General features: G+C 39.0%; 1 protein-coding gene across 1 annotated transcript in view; it reads left to right on the forward strand.

Annotated features, from left to right (window-relative positions):
* RNF11 (ring finger protein 11) overlaps window positions 1–27556 on the forward strand; it is a 75809-nt gene that overhangs the window by 44391 nt on the left and 3862 nt on the right. Inside the window, exon 2 of the mRNA XM_020987736.2 lies at window positions 27005–27174. Within this exon, the coding sequence (XP_020843395.1) occupies window positions 27005–27174 (170 nt within the window). The remainder of the gene's footprint in view (window positions 1–27004; window positions 27175–27556) is intronic.

Here is a 27556-nt window from a genome sequence, read left to right on the forward strand (position 1 = left end):
CCCTTTTCTAGGATGCAGAAAGTTTTTTCATTGGAAGATTTCAATTTTAGATTTTTTTTTCTCTTTCAAGCCCTGTGTTTCCTGTGAGTTCCCTACTTAGCTTTTTTTTTTTTTTGGTGAGGCAGTCAGGTTAAGTGACTTGCCCAAGGTCACACAGCTAGTGAGTCAAGTGCCTGAAGTCAGATTTGAGCTCAGGTCCTCCTGACTCCAAGGCCAGAGCTTTATCCACTGTGCCACCTAGCTGCCCCCCTACTCAGCTTTTTGAGAAGTCTTCCATTGCAGTGTAGCAGCAAGTCTTAGATTTAGAATCAGTAGACCTGGACTTGTTACTGAGCTGCACTAGTAGCTTTGGGTTCTTCCCTTCCCTTCTGTGAGGCTCAGTTTCATCATCGGCAAAATGAGAGCTTAGACTGGCTGATCTACATCCTTCCAGCTTTAAGCACTGGGATCCTGTGAAGTTGTGGATGAGGAAAGAAAATATAGGGTCTGAAAAATGGAGGCAGGTCAATGTGAATGAAAAGCAGTTTAATTCGTGTGTGAGGTTTATTTTCCTGCTGTATAAATTCCCTCTGTCCACCTAAAATTCAAGTTCCTAATGCAAGGACCTTGGTATCTTATATATGGACGTGTCACATTTACAGTGGTTAGGTTAATTACAGAATGAGTAATTGTTTTGGCAAGGCTCTGAATGAATGCTTGTAATGGGTCTGAACTCTTGTGGCTTTGTTTTCATTGCCTATCTTCTTAATGCTAATTTAAGGTTATTATGAAAATTACCCAATGAGAATAGATTTTCCAGTTCTAAAGTTTTCAATATAAGGTTCAGGCAATGTGGTCTGGTACGGTAATTTCCACAATTTGGGGGTTGCTTACCTTTGCTCTTACTGAATGAGACACTGGGGCTCTGATATGCATCCAGCCTCAGTGCAAGAGCCCTTCTGACTAATCAAGGTTAGTTAAGCTTCATTTCTTATTTTTTAAGATGAAAAAAGTTAGAAGTCAAAGTTTTGATTTTCTTGTTGTACTCCATTGGATCTGCCAGCATACCTGCCACTAGAGGAGTGGATTAAATTTCATGCCTGGATTGATTACCTTCGATTCTGCACTTTGGAGCTGTTTTCTCTGTACCTTCGTTTTCTGTAAACTGGACTAGAAATCTCTTTGCAAGCTACTTTAGTGGAACTACTGCATTGGGAACACTATGTTGATTTTCCTCCCTTTAAATAACTCTTTTATTTACCTGGTTAGGGTTTGTCAGGTACTTTTCTCATAACAACCCTGTGGTGTAGATAGTGCTAACATTGTACTCTCCATTTTATAAATGGAAAACTATCAGAAAGGTAAAGGAGTTGCTCGCAGTCATCCTGTTAAGGAGTGTTGGAGCTGAGATTTGAAACGAGACTGTAACATGGACAACTTTGTGTAAATCAAATAGGGGATTCATTTTTCTCCCCCTCAGAGATGTTGCAGAATTTCTCAAAATAGAGGAACCCAACATTTCACTTACCAACTTAAGAGAAGCTAGCTAGGTAATAGAAATTTCAATTTTGGAGCACCAGTTCAGTGGATAGTAGCAGTGTGGTATAAGGGCTAGAGAACTGGCCTTGGAGTCAGGAAAACTTGGGTTCAAGTCCTGCTTCTGACATCTGTTGGTTGTGTGACCCTGTGCAAGTCACTTGACCTCTCAGTATCCCCAGGCACCTGTTTAAGACTGTACCTACTTGTATTGGTAGGGAGAGTTTGATGAAATCACTAGTCTAGTCCCTATCCCAATCCCTAATTTGAAGAAAAACCCACTTTCCAGGTACAAGCCAATCACTAACTCAGCTCCCTTGGTTGTAGTTTCCATATGGTGGCTCTACAATTGCATTTGGAAGATCCCTCTGAAAGATTTTAGTCAGCCTGGCTCCCAGGAGGCCCTGATGAAGTTTAGGGAAGGCAAGCAGTTCTTGGCATTAGATAGGCCTATTTACTATCCACATAACATTGGACAAGTGATTCAGCCTTCCTGGGCCTTTTCCTGTACCAAAGTCCCTTCCATCTCCCAACCCATAACCCTAACTTAAGTTTTCCTGCTCAGTCATTCTATAACAGAAGATATGAAAACAGAGAGAAAAGCATTTTGCTGCTTGGAGGCATGACAGTCTTCTTCTTATCTTGGCGGATCACCACCTTTTTATTGTTTTTCTCTCCATCAAACTATATTTACAGAAAGTCCGACAGAATTATAATTCTGTTCTTAATATTCATTTAACATTAATGTTTTACTTACTCATTTGTTTGTGGTTTATTTTGTTTATTAAATACTCTTTATGATGTTTGGGGTATTATCCTTGCTTTCAGTTTCCTTCTGCTTCTAGTTCTTGTAATTAAAAAAAACCACCACCTGAGTCCTTTCTTCCTTTGCTGTGTCAGGGCCTCTTCCGGAGCGTCTGGTCAATGTGTTATTGACTTGCTGTACAGGAGAAAAAAGCAACATGGTTAGTAAAAATAAAATTTAAGAACTCTTACCCTGAGCCATTAGCATACTGGGCTACTTAGTCACTGAATGGAGGAGAAGAGACAGTTTATATAAAATCTCCCATTTCTGTTTCATTGTGAGACTAAACTTTTCCCGCAGGCTATCCTATAGGCACCTCAAACTCATTATTTCCAAACCAGAACAAAGTACCTTTCCTCCTCAGCCTGTTCCCCTAACCCTTTTCTGTTGAGGGCATCACCATCCTTCCAGTCACCCAGTTGAATAACTTTGGGTCATTCTGGATTGCTCACTCTTCCTTACCTCCCCATATTCCAGTCAGTCACCAAGTCTTATTAGTTGTATCTCCACAATGTTTTTCCCCCTCCCATCTTTCCTCCTCACATCTTTTTTTGACAACTGCGATAGCCCCCTCATTCATGCCCTGAGATCCCAAATCTCTTCTTTCGCTACTTTATCTACACAGTTGTCAGAATTATTTTCCTGATCGTATTCAGGAATGACTATGTCACTGCCCTCTTCAGAAAACTTCAGTGGCTCCTCATCGTGTCTGTGACGGAATAGAAACTCTCTTGTTAGGCCTGGAAAGCCATTTTCAGCAAGCCTACATTTCCAAGCTTACTATACGTGGTTCCTTCATACACACTGCATTCAAATTAGATCGGGCAACTTGACATTCCTCATAAACATTGTTCTGCTTCTGTGTCTGTGCTTTTGCACAGGTGATAAGGAGATAGTGCTAAATGGTAAGGAGACAGAAAAGAAAAAGACAGAGCCTGCTCTCGAGGAGCTCTCAGTCTGATGGGAGAGATAACGTGCAAACAAGTGGGCCCCAAAGACAGACAGAAGGAAGGCATGAGAACTAAGAGGGGTAGGGAAAGGCTTGCAAAAGGTGCAGTTTTAGCTGGGATACAAGAAGGAAGAGAATTACGGACATGAGGGACAGCCAGCCAGTGCAGCTAGAGATAGAGATAGAGTGATCTTTGTGAGAAAATAGGGAGATCGGTGTCACCAACTGTAGGGGTGGATCAGTCAGGAAACGTTTAAGCAGCCAGTATGTGTCAGATGCTGTGCTGAATTCTGGGGGTACAGCTCAGGCAGAATGGTGGGCTAGCAAGATATTAGAAGACAGGAAGGGAGGTAGGCTCCTTGGAGAGGTAGAGTTCTTCCTCATGGAAGGACTTTAAAGCAAAGATTGGATGACCAGTTATCCAGTTTGCTATAGCAAATACTCCATTTTGGCTATGGAACTGAATGACCACTGTGGCTCATTCTACCTATGAAATTCTGTAATTCTGTGAAGTGTTTACAAAGGGGAAAGTTGGTATAATGGAAAGAATACTGACCTGGAGATGGAACTTAGGTGTTTGCTTGGGTTCTGTCCCTAACTGGGTGACCTTAAGTCAGGTTATTTAACTTTTCTGCACTTCAGTGTCGTCATCAGGAAATTGTGGTGGTAAAATTACATGATATCCAAGGTCACATCTAGCCTATATTTAGTGCATTTAGAAAGATTTTGGTTTACAGACATTTTGCTTTACAACTTTTCAGGAACAGATGTCTTCCATAAGGTACGCTTGTATGTACACATGTATATGTACCTGTTTCTGAACCTTAAGAAAATATAATTTTGGCATTCATTCTAAGTAACTCAGTCTCTTGTCTCAATTCCATCTTCCCCAGAAAATAATTGTCTAATTTGTAATATTTTCAAGCTTCTAGACACACTTGACAAGTGTGCTTGATGATGGTACAGAATTTGGCCCATGAATGGGATTGATGGTAAAGTCATATTTGAGAGCAGAATCGTTCTTTCCTTACTTCACTTTGAAGGATGTCACTTACTTCCCATTGAAGGATGTCAGGATGTAACTGAGTTTCAGTGGAGTTTCAGACTGAGCCCTGAAAGTGTTGGGAGAAAAGACAGCGGGACCCGGTCTCCTCCCAAGAAGTCCATCAGCCCTCGGTTTGACACAGACCATTTCTACATTCTTGTCCCACATAATTCAGTTTCCACCAAATTTCTCCTGGTATGTTGTTGTTCTTTGGGATGCTGGAGAAAATGGCAGCCTGAAATATGAGCTAACATTTTTTAAATTTGATTTTAAGCCCTGAAAATCTTAGCACATTTTTGGCCAAAATCAGCATGGTATAGTAGAATAGAGCATTGGATTGAAGGAGTGAGCCCTGGGTTCAAATCTTGCCTCTGACAATTATAAGCTCTGTGAGTTGGGGCAAGTCATTCTCAACACTTGTTTGAGCCTCAGTATATGTCTTCAGTCTGTCAAAGTGGGATAGTCACACCTGCAGGGTTCTACTTTGGGTTGTTGTAAAGTTCTCACAAACCTTTGTGTGCTCTACAAGTGCTGTTCTGATGCGTTATTGCAAAAAGAGTAGTGGCAAGGACTGAAGAGTCCCGGGTGGGGCTGAGCTTTGAATCCTGGCTCCCATACATATAACCTTGGCCAAGTCTCTTCCCCTCTCTGGGCCTCAGTTTTCTCATCTGTAAAGTGAGGGCAGGTTGGACTGGCTTTCTGAGATCTCTTCCAGCTTTCAGTCTATGGCTCTGTGTCAACTGAATCTGAATTGAAGGAGTATGGAGGCTTTGTTTTTCTCAAAACAGAAATCTGAAGCCCTGGCGCTTCTTTTTACTTGGCCTTTTACCAGGCTTAGTCATCTAGAAGAACCAACATGCTTTAGTGAAAAGAGACTGGATTTAGAATTATATTTGCATTTGAGTCCCTGCCCTCCTGTCCTTTTGAGTCTTCTTCAGTAAAATGGAGCCATACTTCTATTACCCACTACACTTCAAGGTTGTTGGTGAGGAAAGCACATTGTAAGCTGTAAAATACTGTGGAAATAAGCCATATTAAAAAAACAGCTCACCAAGTCCTTCTCTTTGAGGAGAAACCTAGACCCATGGCTGCTGCCTGTGATTGTTCCCAGAGGCATTTACCTGTTACTGAAGAACACAAGGCTGGCAGTCGAGGGCTAACTTTGGCACTAGAGAAATTCGTTTCGGATAAATTCCCTTCTACTGACAAGAATCTTTTCTTATTCCCAAGCCCAGAGATTGTCATAAGAATTTTGTTTCACCTAATGTTTATGTTTAAGCTGAGACAGTGTTTTTTCCCACTCACAAGTAACCCCTCATGTTAAGCAACTGAGTTAACAAGCATTTATTGAGCACCTACTGTGTGCTAGGTGCAGGAAAAACTATGCAAAAATGAGATAGCCCCTATCCTAAAGAGAGCTTACATTTTTACTGGGGGAAAACAGCCCATTTATCTGAAAAATGCAGATAAACACATATATCATATACAGTAAGTATAAAGTAATTTTAGGGAGTAGGGGAAAGTATTAATAACAGGAAAAATCAGGAAAGAGCACATGTGGCCTGAGCTTTGAAGGCAGCTAGGGATGACTCTACAAAGAGGTGTGGTTAGGAGAGTTAAACTAGATACTTTAAAAACTGAGCCAGCTCCTGAAGGGGTACTAGTTCACTTTTTAAAGAAGAAAATCTTAATATGTCCTAAAGATCTGTGTTTGAAAGATTGTGCAAAAAATTTAACTTATCAAAAAGAAAAAAAAAGATTGTACTTTTTGGCATTGGGTTAGGAAATTAATTGTGTTCATTTAGGCTTTGGGTGATCTCCAAAGACTTCAGAACTTATTAGCAGGTGAAGGAATGTTTTTCCTGGAAGCTGCTTGTCTGACTTTCCCTGTTACATAACAGATCATCTGCTGTGGATCTCCCTAGCTCCTTGGAAAAGATGATACATCCTACAGGCCTGGCCTCTGTTGGAAGGGGATTTCTGCTCAGTGGGCTGCCAGTGCAGGGTCTTTGCTTTTGATTTCATTACCCAGCAACATGTCTGAATTTGTATCATAGCCAGACCTACAGAGTTGGGTTCAATAAGGGGCTCTTTAGGAGTATAATTAGTTCTGAGAGACTGGGTAAGCTGGAGCACTAGTCTCCCTGCCCTCAGATGGGATCACAGTGGACCCTAACCTGGTTATAAAACTATACAGTTTATGTAGCCATATAACATCACAGGGATATAGAGTTCAGATCTGGGAGAACCTTAGAGGTCATTTATGATTTTTATCATCTGCTTGAGTCTCAGTTCTCTCATCTGTAAAATGGATTTAATAATAGTTGTGCCACCTATTTCATGGGGTTGTGGGTTGTTGTGAGGACAACACTCACTTTATAAATGTGAGCTGTTTGCCTTCCCAGGTCAGTCATTGAAGATAACATCACTGAAATGGAAGGTACAATTTTCTGGTGGTTTGCTTTGCATTGAACATTTAGTGCTCTTAAGGTCAGTGTGTTTCAGAACATTAGCTTTAGTGAGTTTTGTAGATGTCAGTTATGGATTACTGTGATAGAGGTGATTTTTTTTTTGTCACTTCTACAAGTACTTTTTTCTATAAGTTTTCATATAATCAAGACTTTGGTAGAGTTGACTATTTTAGATTAAAAGACTAAAAGATTAAAAGTAGCTAGTTGACAAGAGGCTACGTTTTGGCAGTCGACTTTAGCTGAAGACAGATCCCTCAAGAAATTCTAGGCCATCACTGTGTTTGGTTCATGTACTTGAGCCATGATGTACTTGGGATCTGATGTCCTTCAGCAGCCAGCCAATCAGGTTCTGCCAGTGTTGACACTTGTTTTCTTAGCTAGATGCCTTCTCTTTTTAATTGAAGGGCTGTTATCTTTAGGTATTCCCGGATCATCAGAAGTCTGTTGTATTTTAAAATTTATTGATGCTTTTGCTTTAGCCGTTTTTTATTATTTCCCACAGACTCCTCTCTCTTAAAGTGTTGAGTCTTTGGTTATAACAGTTAAGCAAAACCAGATAACACAGAAACAATATCTGACAGTATATAGTATTTACAACATTCTGTACCCATACTACTTCAGCTTTCCAAGGGGAAAAAAAGATCTATTTCCCTCTCTCTTTTCTGGGACCAAGATGGACTATAAAAAATTACACAGGGTCAGGGGCAGCTAGGTGGTGCAGTGGATAGAGCACTGGCCCTGAAGTCAGGAGGACCTGAGTTCAAATCCGGACTCAGACCAAACACTTGACACTTACTAGCTGTGTGACCCTGGGCAAGTCACTTAACCCCAATTGCCCCCCCCCAAAAAATTACATGGGGTTAGACTTTGTTTTAATGTTCTTTTCATTAACTATTGTAGTCATTACATATATTTTCCTGTTTCTGCAAAGCTCTAAATCGTTTCTACAAACCTTGCCATATTTTTCTCAGTTCTTCATACTTGTCATTTCTTTGGGCACAGTAATAGTCCATTATAATTCATATACCACAATTTGTTTAGCCACTCCCCAGTTAATGGGTAATAATTTTGTTTCTAGTTGTTTGCTACCCTAGAAAGTGTTGCTGTGAACATTTTGGCATGTAAATAAGCCCAGTTATGGATTGAATCTTTGAGTCAAAAGGAATGAATAATTTAGTCACTTTTCACATAATTCTAGTTCACAATTCTACCAACATTTAACGTGTCTGCCTTTCTGCCCCTTCAACATTAGCTATTTCTGTCTTTTGCTATTTTTGTGAGTTTGCTTTCCCTGAGGCAAAACCTCAGTGTTATTTTCGTTTTCATTTTTCTCACTAGTCATTTGGGGAACAGTTTTCATATGGTTGGATCATTTGTAATTCATTTGAAAACTCTGTTCATATCCTTTGCTTATTAGGAATGAATGGCCCTTGGCAACTTATTTATTTGTGTCAGCTACCTATAGATCTTGGATATCAGATTTTTATTATAACTATCTGTATTTATTTTGTTTGTACAAAACATTTTTTAATTTAAGCTAGTAGAAATTGTCTCTCTTCTCTTATGTGTTCACCTCTATTCATTGCTTCGTTAAAATGTTCCCCTCTAGCCATGGTTGTGAAAAGTATACCTCCTTCCATTTTTCTCTAATTTTTCTATGATGTGACCTTTTATATTTACATTTTATATCCAGCTGGATAAGATCTATTTAAAGAAGGAAAAAATATTGGAAATAAGATGAACAAAATAATTTATCACTTCTTGTCAAACTCCATAAGCTCTTTTAATTTTCTAAATTAAAAACAAAATACACCTTTCACTTATAAAAGTAACCACTCAGTCACTCTTCACAATCCTGCATCCAATATGGCTTCTATCCCCACAACCATTTTGGAAACTACCCCCTCCCAAGGACTCAAGGTATCTCTTACTTGACAAATCTAGTGGTTTCCTCCCCTTCTTTCGACTGTTCTGCAGCATTAATGCTGTTAAAGACCCCTCACTCTGGAAACTTGCCCTTTCCTTAGCTTCTATGACACTGCTCTCTCCTGGAGCTCTCTTGCCCAGGGTCATACAGGTAGTAAGTGTCAGGCCTGGGATTTAAACTTGGATTCTCTTGTCTCCAGATCCAGTAGGCTGGATAAGCAAACCAGATGCTTCCACATCAAGGTCACCACTCTCTTCTCAGTCACTGATCATGTTCTTTCCTGAAATTTCTTTAGGACAAAGGGCTGACTAGCCATGCCTTCCTCACCTTGTACTTGTCAAGTTGATTTTTATGAACCCAAATGTAAGACTATTTATCTCTCTTAAATTTTACCGCATTAGATTCTCTTCAGTGTCTTAGCCTATTAAGATTTTTTTCTGAATCTTGACCTTCTCTTTGACTATCCTTCCCAGCTTGTGTCATTTGAAATTTTAATAAGCATACCTTCTGTGCCTTTATACCAAATCTGATAAAAATGTTAAACAATGTAAGGCCAAGAAGATCCCTGGGGCATTTTGTTGGAGACCTCTTCCAGACTGACAGTGAATGGTGATGATCTCTTTAGTTTCAACCATTCAACCAGTTCCAAATTCCCCTATATACTGTGGTATAACTTACATCTCTCCCTCTTTTCCACAAAAAAAAAGTATAAGATACTTTATTAAAGATTTTCTAAAATCAGGTAAATTATATCTATAGCATTCCTTTAATTTCCATTCAAACCTTAATTTCTCTTTTTGACGAAGTTCCTAGGCTGCAATGACTTATTTGGAATAAAGATATTCTAGCCCTTTCTTAGCACCATTTTCTTTTCTAAATGTTTACTTACCATTGCTTTAATATTATGTTCTAGAATTTTGCCAGGTATTGACATCAAGTTCCCTGGCCTATAGTTTGTATTCTCTCTCCCTGCTTTTCTTCCTCCTCTCCTCCTCTCCCCCTTCCCTCTCCCTCCCTTCCTGCAGTACCTCCTTTTTTCTTCAGTCTTGCAAAGATTATTAATAGTCCCTCAACAATTATATCTGCTAAGGGTATTTTTTTGTAATCTTAAAAAGGAAAAAAGTTTCCTCATTGTGGGGCGCCCTAAGACATGATAGGGAGTTCCAGCTTTGTTGAGGACAGGAGTTAATATTACAACAAAGTTCGTGTCATTAGATAAGGTGCAATTACACACATAATTCAACATCACTGGAATGGACTCAGTCTCTGCCTGATGAGCCCCTTGTGTTTATCTCCTAGCTCAAGTGCAGTCTGTCCATGATACTAATCCTCCTTCTAAACCCGTTTTCCTCCTTTCCTGAAGTGAGAAGCTGCACCTTCATCCTTTAATCTTTAAAGTCAGTACGATCTCTTATAATCATTTGTGTGTATCTCATTTTCTCTCTCCGTTAATCCCTACTAGATTGTCAGCAACTTGAGGACAAGGACTATCTTGTTTAGGTCTTGTATCCCTAGTGAAATGCTTTATACAAAATAAACCTACCCTTGATGTTTGTTGAACTGAATTAGAATGATATATTGTAGATTCATTTAAAATAAATGCAAGAGTTGGAAAGTGGACTGCCATAGACTTTATCTAGGCAACTTCTTCAGGTTTATTTTCCAAACTATAGTGTCTGGATTGATACTGGTCACTTTCTCTCATAGGCCAATTCCAGGAAGGGAAAATACTTCACAGAAATCTGAGAATAAATTATTTGTAGTGGCTAGGTAAAGATGACAAATCTTGGCAGGTGCATACCACTCTTGGCATGTTACAATGTCCAGCATGCCATAGGGCATGCTCCCTTGTTCAACCAAAATTCATTGTGATCAATAAATCTGGGTGTGCATTCTAGTCTTGGCATTTCACATGAAGTGATATTCTAAATTGTTTGTCGTGGACCATAATTAAGTTTGATCAGTGAACTTCGTCCAAATTGATTCAGCCAGAATGGCGCTGAGTACATATGGCTATAATAGATGTTACATAGTGCCATGAAATATTTTCCAAAATTTTATAACTCAGGTGGTTTATATAGTAATTACTTATGAATACTAAGAGATTTCAAGTCATTTTTTATAACTTGCTAAGGGGAAATTTTTTCTCATTTATGTCTATTTTGTAACTCAAAACTAAACTCTGAAAATTATCTGTTTTAAGGAGGAACATTTTTAAAATTCCCTGTACTGTGCTCTTGTGATCAAAATCTTGTGATTAATTTCAGTCAGTTTAAAATAGGACATTTTGACTTCCTAAGTTGTAACTGCTTGTTAGGAAATGATAATGTTTAGATTTCTATAAATAAGGGGAAAGGGATAAGTTCTGAGAAGTCAGATTACTTTAGTTGTTGTCCTGATTTTGCCATTAAAATATGTGACCATTTATGTTTTGGGGAGTCTCATGTTCTTACTTTGTTATGTGAGCAGGGTGTCTAGATGGATACCTAAGATGTATCTGTATGGGTTTGAATTTCTTTGCTGCTTCATCATCCATCTACCTCCTAACTGTGGGGGTTCTCCAAGGCTCTGTTCTAGGCTTTCTTCTCTTTTCTCTATTTAGGACCTTAATAGCTTCTTTGGATTTAATTATCTCCATGCAGATGACTTAATGATGTTTCTCCACTGGAGCTTTAGTCATGTATCACCAACTGCCTGGTAGACATTTCCAGTTGAGTATCTCAGAGACATCTGGAATTTACCATGTCTAAAACGGAGCTCATTATCTTTATCCCAAAATCCATTTCTCTTTCAAACTTTGCTGTCAAAGACACAGCCATTATTCCAGGTTCTCGAGTTTGTAAACTCAACACTATCTTTAACTTTTTTTCACCCCACATATCCATTTAGTTACCAAATTTTGCCATTTCTTCCTCCATAACATGTCACATCTGACCCCTTTTCTGTACTCAGGCAGCCACCGTCCTAGTTCAGACATTCATTAACTCCTCACTCTATTGCATCTTCTACTCAGCCTGCAAGGTGATTTATCTAAAATGCAGATCTGACCATGTTATTTTATTTCCTTACTCTATAAATTCCAGTAGCTCCCTATTGCTTCTAGGCTCAAATCAAAGTGCCTCTGTTTGCCTATTAAAAGCCCCTTACAACCTGACCTCAGCCTCATTATACATTACTCTTCTTCCTGCACTTTTGTCTGTTTGCCACAGTTACCTCATCTGTAAAATGAGCTAGAGAAGGAAATGGCTAACCACTGCAGTATCTTTGTGAGGAAAACCCCAGATGGGGTCACCAAGAGTTGGACAATTGAAATAACCAAATAACAATAAAAAACTCTCGTCCAGCTTAACTGAAGTTCTCTGTGTTCCTCGTAACTGGCTCCATCTCAGAGAATCTTCAAGATTCAGATCAACACCACCTCCTATATCAGCTGTTACCTTAGAGTCTAAGGATAGATCTTAAGGGGCAGGGGGCAGTCTATAAACTTGGGTAGGAAAAATATGTATATATATTTTTTACCAACTTCTTACCGAAATGAATTTTTTTGAACTTCTGGAAAAGAGGCATCTCTAGACTGCCAAAGAGGTCCATGACACACGAAAAAATTTAAAGCCCTTATTCTGCGCAAAGCCTTTCCTAATCTGACTCAACTATTAGAGACCTCTCTCCTTAACTTTAACTATTTTGTTTCATACGTTATTAATTTTATTCTGTATATACTTACTGTGCACATTGTCTCCCCAGATGTAAGTTCCTTGAGAGTAGGGATTTTTTGGGGGGGTCTTTAGGGCTTAGCACAGTATCTGACACATAGTAGGCACTTAATAAATGTTTATTGCTTGATTAGGTGTATGTTATATCTTAGGTAGTATTTCTTACATTTCTTATATCTTAGCTTATATTCAAGGCAAAAGGTTCCAAGTTATAGTGGTATAGCACAATAGAAAGAGCACCGGATTTGTAGTCGACAAATCTGGTTTCAAATCCAAGGTCTTTTGCTAACTGTATGATACCAAGCAGGACGCTTCACCTATTTATCCATGCTTTACTCACTTAGAAAATGAAGGTGATACTTTGAGCAGTCAACTCTAGGTTTAGCCAGTGTAACTCTTCAAGTTACAGGTGTATCGCCTATCCTACTACATCAGTGTGGGGAGCTTGGGTATTAAGATTTTGGCATACTGTTAAAATCACAGTTGTGGACCAAAAAACCCCCCATCAACACTTATTAAGCACCTACTGTGTGCCAGCCAATGTGCCATCCTCTGGAGTTACAAAAAGAGACAAAAGACAGTTTTGCCTTCAAGGAACTTAATGTAATCTTATGAGGGAGATAACAAGCACTGGAATTAAGAGGGTTTGGGGAAGGCTTTCTGTAGAAGGTAGGATTTTACTTGGGACTTTAAAGAAGCCAGGGAAGTTAATAGTCTGAGTGGAGGAGGAAGAATATGGAGGAGAAAATACTCAGCTCTGAAAGACAATGTGTTGTTCATGGAATAGCTCGGAAGCCTATCAGGGAGTAAGGTATAAGAAGACTGGAAAGATAGGAGGGACTAACTTGTGAAGGGCTTTGAATGCCAAACAGAGCATTTTATATTTGCTCCATGAGGTAATTTGGAGCCACTGGAACTTATTGAGTAAGGGGGCTGGGGAGAGGGAGAGGGGAGAAAGAGAGAGAGAGAGAGAGAGAGAGAGAGAGAGAGAGAGATGATCAGACTTGTGCTTTGGGGAAATCTCTTTAGTGGCTTATTGGAGAATGGATTGGAGTGAAGAGAGACCTGAGGCAAGCAGACCCACCAGCTATTGGATTAGTCCACGTGTGAGGTGAGGGGGTCCTGCACCAGGATGGGGGCAGTGTCAGACAAGAAAAGGGGGTGTATTCAGACCTTGGCAACAGCTTGGAGGAATCCAGGATGACTCTTAGATTGTGAGCCTGAAGGACTGGAAAAATGGTGTTACCCTCTACAGTAATACTGCAGGTAAGAAATGGAGAGGATTTAGGGGGAAAGGTAATGAATAATGTTTTGGACATGTGGAGTTTAAGATGTCTACTGGGCATCCAGTTTGAAATGTCTGAAAGGAAGTTGAAAATGTAAGATTAGATGTCAGCAGAGAATTTGGGGCAGGATTGATAGATTTGAGAGTTGTCAGCAGAGATGGTAATTAAATCCATGGGAGCTAATGAGATCCCAAAGGAAGTGGTACAGAGGGAGAAAAGAAGAGGGCCCAGGATAGATCCCTGAGGGACACCTGTGGTTAGAGGGCGTGATCTGGAAGAGCATCCAGCAAAGGGGAGAGAGAAGGAGCAGAGAAGGAGGAGGAGAACCAGGGCAGTGGGGGGGGGGAGGTATCCTGAAAACCTGAAGAGAGGAGAGGGTGATTAATAGTGTCAGAAGCTGCAGAGAGGTCAAGGAGAATGAGGATTGAGAAAAGGCCATTGGATTTAGCGACTAAGAGATCGTTGGAAACTTTAGGCAGAGCCATTGTGGGGAATGATAAGGTCAGAAGGTGCATTAAAAGGAGTTAAGAAGAAAGGGAGATTTGTTAAATGGTCAAATGATATGAACAGGTAGTTTTCAGATGAAGAAATTAAAAGCTATCTATAGTCATGTGAAAAAATGCCCTAAATCACAGTTGATTAGAAAAATGCAAATTAAAACAACTCTGAGATATACCACCTCATACCTAACCAATTGTCTAATGTGACAGAAAAGGAAAATGATAGATGTTGGAGAAGATGTGGGAAAATTGGAACACTAATGCATTGTTGGTAGAGTTGTGAACTGATTTAACCATTGTGGAGAGCAGTTCGGAACAATGCCCAAAGGGCTATAAAACTGTGCATACCCTTTGACCCAGCAGTAACACTACTAGGTCTGTATCCCAAAGAGATCTTTTATGATCTTTAAGGAAAAGGACCCACATGTACAAAAATATTTATAGCAGCTCTTTTTGTGGTGGCAAAGAATTGGAAATTGAAGGAATGCCCATCAATTGAGGAATGGTTGAACAAGTTGTGTGGTATATAAATGTGATTAAATAATATTATTGTGCTTTAAGAAATGATAAGCAGGCAGACTTCAGAAAAACCTAGAAAGATTTATAAGAACTGATGCTGAGTGAAGTGATCAAAAGCAGGAGAACATTGTATACAGTAACAGAAACATTGTGCAGTGATCAGCTATGATTGACGTAGCTCTTCTCAGCGGTATAATGATCCAAGACAGTTCCAAAAAACTCATGATGGAAAATGCCAACCACCTCCAGAGAAAGAACTATGCAGTCTGAATGCAAATCAAAGCATACTATTTTCACTTTTTTGTTTGTTTTTTGGTGGCTTTTCCCTTTTGTTCTGTTTCTTCTTTCACAACATGACTTATATTTACAGGATTGCACATGTACAACTTATATCAGATTGCTTGCCATCTTGGGGAGAGGGGATTGGAGTGAGGGAGAAAAGAATTTGGAACTCGGGGTAGGTAGATAGCACAGTAGATAGAGCACCAGCCCTGGAGTCCAGAGGACCTGAGTTCAGATGTGGCCTCAGACACTTGACACTAGCTGTGTGACCCTAGGCAAGTCACTTAACCCCATTGCCTAGCCAAAAAAAAAAAAGAAAAAGAAACTCAAAATCTTATTTTAAAAATGAATGTTGAAAACTGTATTTACATGTAATTGGGGGGGGAAAGGTACTATTTACCAAAAAAAATTAAGAAGAAAGGGAGAGAAGAGGAAGGAAGTGGAGGCATCTTTTATAGATTTTTTTTCCCCAAGGATTTTAGCTACAGGGGACAGAAAAGATATAGGACAATAGTTAAGGATGGAAGGAATAAATGAGGTTTTTTTTCAGGATAGAGGAGACTTGGACTTGTTTGTGAGCAGTAGAGAAGGAGCCAGTAGATAGGGAGAGATTGAAGATAGGGGAAAGAGTAGAGATGACAAACGGGACAGTCTGCTGGAGGAGACAAGATGGCATGAGATCACTTGTGCGGGGAAAGGGGTTTCTCTTCGCATGAGAGTGGGGTAAAGGAGGAGAGAGCCACAGAAGGAATCTGAACAATGGAAGATGAGCAAGGGGAGAAGAGGGATCTCACAGCAAACAGCCTCGATTGTTTTCTGTAAAACATGAGACAGAGTTCTCCAATGAGAGAGGGACACAGAGGTTTAGAAGAGTTTCTTTTGGACTGCTTCTTTTTTTGTCTTAATATATCTTTAATACATCCTCAGAGCCCAGCACATCATAGGTGTTTAATAAGACCTTGTTGCCTGATTGTATAAAACCTTTGGAGATAGAGGAACTCTCCCTACTGAGGGCCCACTCTACTTTTGAATGGCTCCGGTTGTGAGGGAGCTTTTCATTATATTGAGACAAAATCCACCTTTCTGCAGCTCCTGCTGTTGTTCCTCATTCCGTCCTTGGGGTCAAGCAGACCAAGTTTAGATACTCATTAATATGACAGCCATTCATTATACCTGAATTAACCAGCAGGTATTGTGTCATGCGTCCTGCCATGTGCCAGCCACTGCGGTATGTGCCCCCCAGGCCATTCTCAACTCCTTCATCCAGTCCTTTTGTGGCAAGGTTTCTTCTTTGTCCCATTGTTCTCCCACAACCCAACCACAATATTCTAGATTAGAAGAGAATGAAATAGAACTCTCAATTCCTTCATTCTAGACTGGCGACTTTTAGTCTGGGGTTCGTACATTTCTTAAAAATAACTTTTCGTTACAGTTGATTTTCTTTGTAGTCCTATGTATTGTCTATATTTAAAAACATTCTGAGAAAAGATCCATAGACTTCACCAGACTGTCAAAAGGGGTCCATGATGTATTAAAAAAAGAAAAGTTAAGAATCCCTGTTCTAGCGAGCAGGGCTCGAAAGAAGAGATGTGAGAAGACATTCACACTCTCCCTATTTGCGGACATAGCCACAAATGTTGTATATTGCATACATTTTTAGACTTTTTGATGTATTGATCAGTTAGGTTGATTTTTCTCACTTTTTTTTTTGTCTTAAACACATTTTGTTAGATCTTTCCTAAAAATGTCTCTCCTAAATTCCATTACCAATGTGACTTTTTAATGTGTGTTTTTGGAGTGTCAGACAGCCCCTTAGTAGGGTGGATTAGTTAGTCAAGATGAGACTAAAAAAAGGCAGGTGATAGGACTGGAAAATTACAGGCTAATTAATTAAGACTTGAATGTGTTACATCCACCATCATAATCCACCAGTGGAGGTGGAAATCAGGATGAGCATAACTTTTGGTGATCTAAAGTAGAAGTTAGAACAAGATACCAGGGAATTTTACTTTGTTTGGTAGTGAGAGGTCAGCTGAGGCCCAGAAACCACAGTATCAGGATGGTCTGTTTTGTTTCATTTTCTCAGTGATCAAACAGTTTAGGAGCCAGAGATACAGCCTTGAAACAAGATAGTGAAAATATATCACTATCAATTTTGAATTGGAAGGGACTGGCTGGGAGGTTGTGTGGTACAGTGGAACTGAGTACTGTCCCTGGAATTAGAAGCCCTGGATTCTGATTCCACCTCTGATGCTTGCTTGACTGCATGAGTTTGGACAAGTCACATAACCTCCATGGGCCTCAGCTTCTTTATCTATAAGATTAGGAAATTATAATAGCCTCTGGAGTGTCTTCCAGCTGTAATGCTATGGTTCCCTACTTGACCCAGTATCCCCTCTATGACGTTCCAACAAATGGTCATCTCTCATTTATTCTAAGATCTTGAATGAGGGGAACCCACAGTCCTCTGGGGCAGCACACTTAACTTTGGGACCTCTCTCAGAGGTCCAGAATTGAGGTCAGGCAGTTAGAAATAGTGCCACCAGAGAAGAGAAATAGTGAAATAAAGGCTCACTCTCTGTCCAACTGGGATGGGGCCTGTTTGTATTTCCTTCTGGCCTCTTAGACTTCCTCTTGAGTGTTGGTAACTTTGATCCCACAGCTGTGTGGAGGTGGAACAGTCAGCACTGAAGAAGAGGGCATCTGAGAAGCTGGTTTTAATCCTGCTAGAGCAGAGGCAGAGGATCTGGGATTACTTTTTTAAATTTTAGTCTTTTTTAAAAAATGTTATCAATTTATTTTGATTTATCAACAATCACTTCCATATGCTTTTGAGTTTAAAATTTTTCTCCTCCTTCCTCCACACCACCCTCCCCAAGATGGCACACAATCTGATATAGGCTATGCATTTACATTCCTATTAAGCATATTTTTACATTAGTGAAGTTGTAAGTAAAAATTAAAACCAATAGGAGGAACCATCAGAAAGAGGAAACAAAACTCAACAGAGGAGAAAAAAATGATAGCGATTCAACTTCCGTAGTTCTTTCTTTGGATGTGGACAGCATTTTCCATCACGAGGCCTCTGGAGATGTCTTCAGTCCTCGTAATGCTGAGAAGGGTTAAGTTTATCAATATTAGTCATCACACAATGCGGCTGTTGTGGTGTACAAAGTTCTCTTAGTTCTGCTCATTTCACTCAGCATCAGACCATACAAGTCTTTCCAGGTTTTTCTGAAGTCAGCCTGTTCATCATTTATTATAGCACAATAGTATTCCATTACATTCATATACCACAACTTGCTCAGCCATTCCCCAATTGATGGGCATCCTCTCAATTTCCAATTCTTTGCCACCACAAAAAGAGCTGCTATGAATATTTTTGTACATGTGGGTCCTTTCCCATTTGTATGATCTCTTTGGGATATAGCCCTAGAAGTGCTATTTCTGGGTCAAAGGGTATGCACATTTTTATAGCCCTTTGGGCATAGTTCCAAATTGTTCTCCAAAATGGTTGGATCATTTCACAACTCCACCAACAATGCATTAGTGTTCCAATTTTCCCACATCTTCTCCAACATTTATCATTTTCCTGTTTTGTCATGTTGGCCAATCTGATAGGTGTGATGTGGTACCTCAGAGTTGTTTTGATTTGCATTTCTCTAATCAATAGTGATTTAGAGCATTTTTTCATATAACTATAGATGGCTTTAATTTCTTCATCTGAGAACTGTCTGTTCATATCCTTTGACCATTTATCAATTGGGGAATGGCTTGTATTCTTATAAATTTGTCTTAATTCTCTCTATATTTTAGAAATGAGGCCCTTATCAGAGAGACTGGTTGTAAAAATTCTTTCCCAATTTTCTACCTTCCTTCTAATCTTAGTTGCATTGGCTTTGTTTGTGCAAAAACTTTTCAATTTAATGTAATCAAAATTATCCATTTTGCTTTTCATAATGTTCTCTTATCTCCTGTTTGGTCATGAATTCTTCTGTTCTCCATAGATCTGATAGGTAAACTTTTTAGGGATTACTTTTTTAATGGATCTGGGATTACTTTTTAAAATTTTAGTCTTTTAAAAAAATTTTTTTTAAAAATATCAATTAAGTACTTATTTTCTTCTCCTCTTACCTTCTCCCATGGTGGAGGGGGGCCTTGTAAAAAATATTCGTGGTTAAACAAAACAAATTCCCACCTTGAGAGTACTATTACAATGTCAGGAAAAATAACAAAATAAATGGTTTCGGAGAAACCTGAGTAGACTTATTTGAACAAAATGAAATAAGCAGAACCAGGGTAGTTTATAGAATAACAGCTCGTATCATTTCTTTCTAAGAGATAATATAAACAACGAGTTTTATGATTTCAGTCACATTAACACTGCAAGGAGCAGGCATGTCAGTTGATGCAAAAAAAGTAATTTCATATTTTCTTTGAAATAAAAATGTTCACCCTGCTGTCTTTTTTTTCTCCTCGCACTGTGTCTGTGAATGCTGCGTCATTTTCAAGGTATTCTTAAATTCCACTCTTTTTAGTGTTAAATATTTGTTGAATTGTTGAGTTTTAGATGATGAAATATTTAGAATGCAAGCTCTCTAAGAACAAGGTCTACATTATTTCTTTGGCATGTAGTGAATGCTTAATAAGAGCCTGTTCGAATGAATGATTTCACCTATTCAGGTACTCTGTCCAGTGATAACTTTACAACCAGCCTGTGTAGCCCTTATCTGCCTCTTTCCCTCAGTCCCTGGAGGACACATTGCAGCCTGTGCTATGAACCTTCCAGCTGACTTCCTGACACTTAATGGATTGCCAGGGAAGCAGGCAGGCTGTCTGCCAGTTATCCCTCGAACTTGTTATATGACCAGCCCACCCTCTGTCCAGTTTTACATCTCTTCAAGGACTTCTTTACACTTCTTCTTTTGTATAAATTTTGGTTTAATTTAGAAAATGCCTCCCATCTACCTTTCCATTGTTCTTTGAAAGACCTTCAGTTTTAATTCCTTGGAGGCTTTAATATTCCATGACTCATAGCCATATAGCCTCACTATAAGAATATGATTGGTTTTTTGGTTATTATGGTTATTTTTATAAAGAGACTTTGTTTAAGAAAGAAATTTGGAATCATTGAAAGCTTGATTCAGTCAGCATAGCTAGCGTTTATTTAGCACTGGAAGGTTTGCACATTGCTTTGCATTTGTTCAGATTTGATCCTCACAACAAACACATAAGGTAGCTGTTATTATTATCACCATTTTACAGATGAGGAAACTGAGGTAAGTCTATCACTCTACCCACTGTGCCTCCAGATGCTTACAGCTCGCATCTGTAGTAACTTGTCATCTGTTGGAAAATCCTTCTTCATGTTATAAGTCTGAGGGCCTTTTGTGACCATCTGAAGTCTCAACCTCTAGTCACAGGGACAGTAATTTAGCTATAACATTCCTGGCTGGCTTCAGTTTGGGGTTTCTTTCTAGAATCATTCATTAGATTCTGTCTTCACTTTATCTTCACATTTAATAGATCTTCATTTTTATTTCTTGAAATACGGTGTCCATGGTTTTGTTTTGTTTTGTTTTTTTAATCATGATTTTTCAGGGAGTCTGAAAATTCCTAAATGATCTCTCCATCTGTGTTCCAGGTTAGTTTTTCATATTAGATATCTTATATTTTTTCTCCCCCCTCCCCCACCTTCTGGTTTCATTATAGTATTTCTTATTGTTTGTTATATGATGTCATTGATTTTTAAGGATTTCGTTATTTGGGTAAAGCTTACCACTTTCTCTTTAAAGCTATTTTCCCAATTTTTTCCACAGTTTTTTTTTTAATCCCTTTATAGATATTCTTGAAGTCCTTATGGAAAATCCATTTTTTTCATTTGAGTTTCTGCTTTCAATTGTGATGGAATAACTCTCCTTTTAGATTGGATTTTTGACCAGCCCATCTTCTTTCCAGTTCTACATCTCTTTATAATAACTCTTTATAGTGGTCAATGTCTTTTTCAATTTACTCATCTCTCAAGCCTTAGTTCCTAAATTGGAATTTTGTTCCAAAGCCAGGCTCTGCCCACACCTGTATTTTTAGGTAGGGTGATCTACCTTTTTGATCTTAACCAGGGTCACCTATGTCTTTTTATACACGGTGCAGGTAACCACTATATTTTGTTGCCTCACTTGATAGAAATAAGCAGAAGGTATCAAATAAAGTTATCTCCGTTGCACCTTTTAAGGCATCTTGTTTGATTTTTGTTATATGCATGATTGTCATTGTTGAAGGGCAGCCCCTAATGTTATGTTTTGCTCTACCAAATAACATAGTAGTCAGTAAATGTGGGTTAATTGAATTCAAATGAAACTAATTTATTTGAAGTTCTATAATTTGTACCAAGACAGCTTGATATTTATTGACATGTTTTATGACTCTTTTTGCTGATTATTTTTAATTCACTGTTTCCTCCAGAATACAAATGGACAAAACCTGAATGCTTGCTTTCTGGGTCTCCTGGTTATAATCTAGAACCCAGGCAAGATAACTGAGAATTAGGAATTCCAGCCCCAGAGTTTCCGCTATCCTGATGGATAGATGATCAATGAAGAGTCCAAATGGAAGGGAGGTTTCATATAGATGTTAAAGTCCTGTAGGTGCTCTTATTTGTATCAAGACTGGGAACATTGCACTGTTTTCTAAATGACACACAAAGTCATGGCATTTTTCGTGACTTTTAACTTTCTCTGAAACAAAATTGCAGCTTTTAATACCATTTTTTCCCATCAGTGCAATGAATAATGGCTGTGAATACTATAAGGAATCAAAATTGCAAGTCACTCAAAGGGCAAAGACATGGTAGGCGTAAAATACACTACAGTATATTATGAATGTGAGTCATATGCACAAAGCAGCGTTAAAAAATATATTTACAGAGATGCATGTCCAGAAAAGAAGACGGGCTGGTCATGTGGCAAGAGTAAACTGAAACGAAAGATCAAAAACCCATTTGCTGCATTGGTCATTCTACAGTGTCAAGAGATTGAGGTGTACGTTGGATGGCTTCTCCTCTGCAGAGGATTTTTAGGAAGCTATGGATAAGAAATGTACACGATGAGAAGCCTTAAATCCAGAGGCTCAGTGATGAAGCATGCTTCCTACCTCCTGAAGAAAGTGATGTAGTTATTTGTCAGAATGAGACATACATTTTGAAACGTAGATAATGTGGGGATTTATTTTGCTTGATTTTATTTATTTGTTTTAAAAAAAGTTTTGGTTTTCCTTTTGTTTCTAGGGACAAGGCTGAGTGGAGAAAAGAGAGGGTTTGGTTAGCAGTAGGGTTGCCCATAAAAAACAGAAAAGAGGATCACTGAAGTATTTTTTTAAATGCATAGAAGACAAAAAGGAGTTAGGATTACTACAGATACTCATGTTGGGGATAAAGTGAAAACTGAATGAAGTCCAGAAAGAAACGCAAGTAAGACAGCCTTGAAAGTTGCATGTTGAATTTACTGTATACTTTTTGAACAGGCAAATTATACATAGTGATTCACAATTTCTTGTGCAGTCCTTTTTTTTTCTGACCTACTTTGTGAAAATGCACACTTTATTTGATACTTATTAAGTTCAGAATTTTATTTGAAAATGAAAAACAACAAAAATAGTGTGGAGAGAAGTAATCCTGGGAGCCCTATAGAATAGGGTAGTGATTGTATGAGTGGAAACAGAAGGACTTAATAAAAACAGATGTTGTGGAGGTAGAAATGACAAGATTTGGCAACTGATTGAATATGTAAGGTGAATGAGAGTGAAGAATCCAATGTTGGAATGGAGGATTGGTGACTGGGAGCTCTAATAGGGAAGCTTGGAAGAGGGGGAGTTTTGGGGGAAAGGTAGTGAAGTCCATTTTGAACATGTTGAATTTGAGATTCATATAAGGTAGTTTGAGATATCCAAGAGGCAGTTGGTGATGCATGACTATATAGTTCGAGAGAGAAGCTAGGACTGGATATATATAGATCTGAGAATCATCTGCGTAGAGAATTTAACCAATGGGAGCTGGGAACATAGTGTAGAGAGAAAAGAGGACCCAATACAGTGCCTCTATCCAAGAAGACTGAGAAGTAGCAGTCAAACAGATGAGAAGAGAATCAGGAGGAACAGTGTCACAAAAACCCAGAAAGGAGAGTGTCAATGAGAAAGTAGTCCCATCAGTGTCAGGTGCTATGGGAGGATTAAGAAAAAGTCCATTAATTGTATTTTGCAGTTAAGAGAAAGCAGTTTCAGTTGAATGATGAGGTTGGAAACCACATTGCCAAAAATTCAGAACAAAGTGAGAGGAAATGGCGGAAAAAACAAATAGAGCCCTCTCAAGTTTAGTTGAAAAAGGAGGGGAGAGATATAGGGTGATAGCAAGCAGGTAGGAAAAAGTGAGTGAAAATGAATAGTGGGGGCAGTCAACCTGGAGAAGCCAGGAGGGATCTCAGGCACTCAGTGGGAGAAGTACCACAGGCCTGGAGAGGGCCCAAGTAATCCCAGTCTTCTCCCCCTCCCCAACCCTCCACCCTAGGGCAGTGAGCTTAATTGTGATTCCTGGTCAAATTTCAGAACATATTATTAAATGGGTGTTGTGAACACCAAGGAAAGGAAACAGTGATTATAAAAATCCAACATGGCTTCAAAGAACTCAGTTTCTTCTTTTGACAGGTTACTAGACTAGCAAATCAAGAAAATGCTGTCTGTGTAGTTTATTATTTACTACCACCACCCCAATAATTAGCATTTATATGATACTATAAGCTTTTCCAAAACTGCTTTTAAATTTGTAATTTATTTTTAGCATTTTTTTCTTTTAAATTTTTGAATTCCAAGCTCATCCTCCTACCTACTGAGAAGATAAGCAACATGATGTCAGTTATACATGTGAAATCATGCAAAGCACATTTCCATACTTCAGTTTGTATTTGGTTCATCACTTTTCTTTCTGGAGGTGGATAGTATTTTTTCATTATGAGTCCTTTGAAGTTTTCTTGGGTCGTAGAGTTGATCAGAGTAACCAGGTAGTTCAAAGCTGATCATCATTACAACATTGCTGGTATTGTGCACAGTGATCCCCTGGTTCTTCTCACTTCGCTTTGTATCAGTTCATGTAAGTCTTGCCATGGTTTTCTGAAACCACCCTCCTCTTCACTTCTCATAGCACACCAGAATCATATGTCACAACTTGTTCAGCCATTCCCCAGTTGATGAGCATTCTCTCGATATACAATTCTTTGCCACCACAAAAAGAGCTGCTATAAATATTTTTGTACACGTAGGTCCTTTTCCTTTGATCTCTTTGGGATATGGACCTAGTAGTGGTATTGCTGGAGCAAAGGGTATGTACAGTTTTATAGGCCTTTGGGCACAGTTCCAAATTGTTCTTCAGAATGATTAGACCGGTTCACTACTTCTCCAGTTCATTAATGTACCTATTTTTCCATCATCCCTTCCACATTTGTCATTTCTGATAAGCATGAGATGGTACCTCAGAGTTGTTTTAATTTGCATTTCTCTAATCATTAGTGATACAGAGTATTTTTTCATATGACTATAGATAGCTTTGATTTCTTCTTCTGAAAATTGCCTGTCTATATCCTTTGACCATTTATTAATTGGAGAGTGGCTCTTATTTTTATAAATTTGACTTGGTTCTATATTTAGTATGTATTTTAGAAATGAGGCCCTTAGAGAAACTTGCTGCAAAAAATTTTGATATTATTTCATTGTCTATGGTACCTTTTGGCAAAATGTTTTCCCTCATTATCACTTTAAATTAGATCTGTTTTTACTTTTGCTTTTTCTGAGATCATGATTGCTAACTCTGCCTTTTTTTTTTTTTAGTTTAGCTGAAGCATATTAGATTCTGTTCCAGCCTTTTATTTAACTCTGTATGTGTCTTTCTGTTTAAAGCATGTCTCTTGTAGATAACATATTGTTGGATTCTAGTTTCTAATCTATTCTACTATCTTTTTCCATATTACATGTGAGCTCATCCCATTTGCATTCACATTTATGATTACTATGTTTTTCCCTCCTCATTTTCTTCTGTTTCTTCTTCTTTCTCTTTTCATCCTTTTCCTCCTTAAACATCTATTTAGCTTCTAACCACCGCCTCTTTTACTCTGTCCTCCCTTTTATCACTACCTCCCCCTTTCTTTTATCCCCTTCCCTTCCTTTTTTCCTATTGGGTAAGTTATATTTTTATACACAACTTGAGTGTGTTTATATATTCTTACCTCTTTGAACCAATTCTGATAAGGTTCAAGCATTGTCTCCCATACTCCCTCCGTTTTACCCTCCACTGTAAAAGCTCTTCCTTGCACACCTCTTTCTCACCTCTTTTTTTTTTTTTTGATCATTCCAACATAATTTATATCCATGCTATCTGTCAAAGTAAACTCCTTTTAACTGCCCTAGTAATGATAAAGTTCTGAGGAGTTATGTGTATCATCTTCCCATATAGGAATATAAACAGTTTTGATTTTATTGAGACCTTTAACGATTACTCTTACTTATTTTGATATACAAAATATCAGCTTCACAATTGTAGAATGGGTGGTGTGGCTAGACTTTGGGTTTGGGGTCTTGGGGTTTTATGGAAACCAAAAGAGGTAGTGACACATTAAACTACATTAAGAGAGGCTTAATGACCAGGACTGGACAGGTGGTAATCCCTTTGCTTTGTTTTGCCCCCTTGATCAGAACACATCTGGGGTATTGTATGGCACGTTTCAGGAAGGATGGTGGTAAGCTGGAGAACACTCAGGGGCAGACAAGGTCGGAGCTTACATTATCAGTGGGCAGAGCTGTTGTTTTAGCCTAAGGGAGTGAAGACTTCTTTAGCACCATAGCAGTTTTCTTGTATTCAGAAGTCTTCCCTGACACTTGTTCTGCTTGGCCCCACAGGGAAAAACTATGGATGGTGGTTTTGGAAGCCACAGAGAGGCAAATTTGGGCTTGATTTCAAGAAGTGGGGGCAGCTAGGTGGCTCAGTGGATAGAGTTCTGGGCCTGGAGGCAAAAAGACTGTCTTCCTGAGTTCAGATCCGACCTCAGACACTGATTAGCTGTGTGACTCTGGACAAATCACTTCACCTGTTTGCCTCAGTTTCCTCATTTGTAAAATGAGCTGAGGAATCACTCCAGTACCTTTGCCAGGGAAACCCCAAATGGGGTCAGGAGGAGTAAGACAGGACTGAAATGACTTAACAACAATCCCAAAGTAGACTGAGCTTGCTCAGGAAGTGATGAATCCTCCTAACCCTTACCCGCCACCCCTTACAGTTCAGGGAATTCATGTTCAGAGTCTGTCGGTGTGGAGCCTGGATTCAAGGGAGTGGCCTGTCGTCCTCTCCCGCATACACTGCAGCGCACTCTGCTGAGGTAGCTTTCTGTTGCCTTTTAAACATCTTTATTTAAAAATTGCTGTATATAACACAGGTTTGAAGCTTTATGTGCAGGCCCCTTTTTTGTTTGTAGATTGAAATATCCCAGCTTTTCCTGATGCCTTTTTAGTTTGGGACTGTAGCTCTTCTGAGGGGGCTGTGTTTCATTTGCACACAGGTAACCCCACCAGAAGGATTTTGGTGGTGTACATGATGGGCTTTTGCAATTTTCGAGCACCTGAGAATTTGTAGAATAGTAAACTAAGTTAAATGGAATGCAGACCTGCTAATTAGGTCCATGTAAGCTCTAGGTATTAATTCATTTTTGCCATTGATTTGTTTGAGCCCCAGAAACAAATGTCTATGTTACATAAATGGTTCTTATGGGGAATTACTTCACTAAAAATCCTTGCCAGTTTTTGTTAGGAGTTTGTTTTGTGCTTCATAAGTAGGTCAGAGATCTGACCAGGGAATCATTTCCTGGCTTTCAGGTTTAGGTTGGAGGGAAGAGTACTACATCAGCAAACATAATGACTTATCATAGGCAAATGACTAGTCCTTTTTTCTCTTTAAATTCAGGAGCAAGTCCCTGTCCCGGTTTATCATCCAACTCCGAGCCAAAGCCGGCTGGCAACACAGCTGACTGAAGAAGAGCAAATCAGAATAGCCCAGAGGATAGGCCTGATCCAGCATCTGCCTAAAGGAGTGTATGACCCTGGAAGAGATGGGTCAGAAAAAAAGATCCGGGAGTGAGTTGTTTTGTTTTTCTAAAGTAGATGAAGGGGAAAGGTCTCCCTTCAGCTCTTGGTTTCCAGGAACGGTCTAAGCCTGTATAGACTCTCGTATGTTTTGGAAAGTCAGGTATGGATTGTCACACTAAAGGTATTCCTTGTATAAGGGTAACGTGGATTGGGCACTTAAAATCTTTTATAAAAATGACTGAAATTTATGTAGCACTTTACATGTATCCCACTTGAACCTCAGAACAAAGTATCAAGGGTATTATTCCCATTCTTTAGGTCAGGATACTGAGGCTTAGAAAGCTTCAGTGACTTGGTTTCTGTAGCTGGACATTGGTCTGTTTACTTGAGCCGCATGAAACCTATTTTTTTAAAAATGTCCTGAGAATAT

This window comes from Phascolarctos cinereus, unplaced genomic scaffold (genome assembly GCF_003287225.1).
Source record: "Phascolarctos cinereus isolate Bilbo 61053 unplaced genomic scaffold, phaCin_HiC Scaffold_5;HRSCAF=322, whole genome shotgun sequence".
Taxonomy (NCBI): Eukaryota; Metazoa; Chordata; class Mammalia; order Diprotodontia; family Phascolarctidae; genus Phascolarctos; species Phascolarctos cinereus.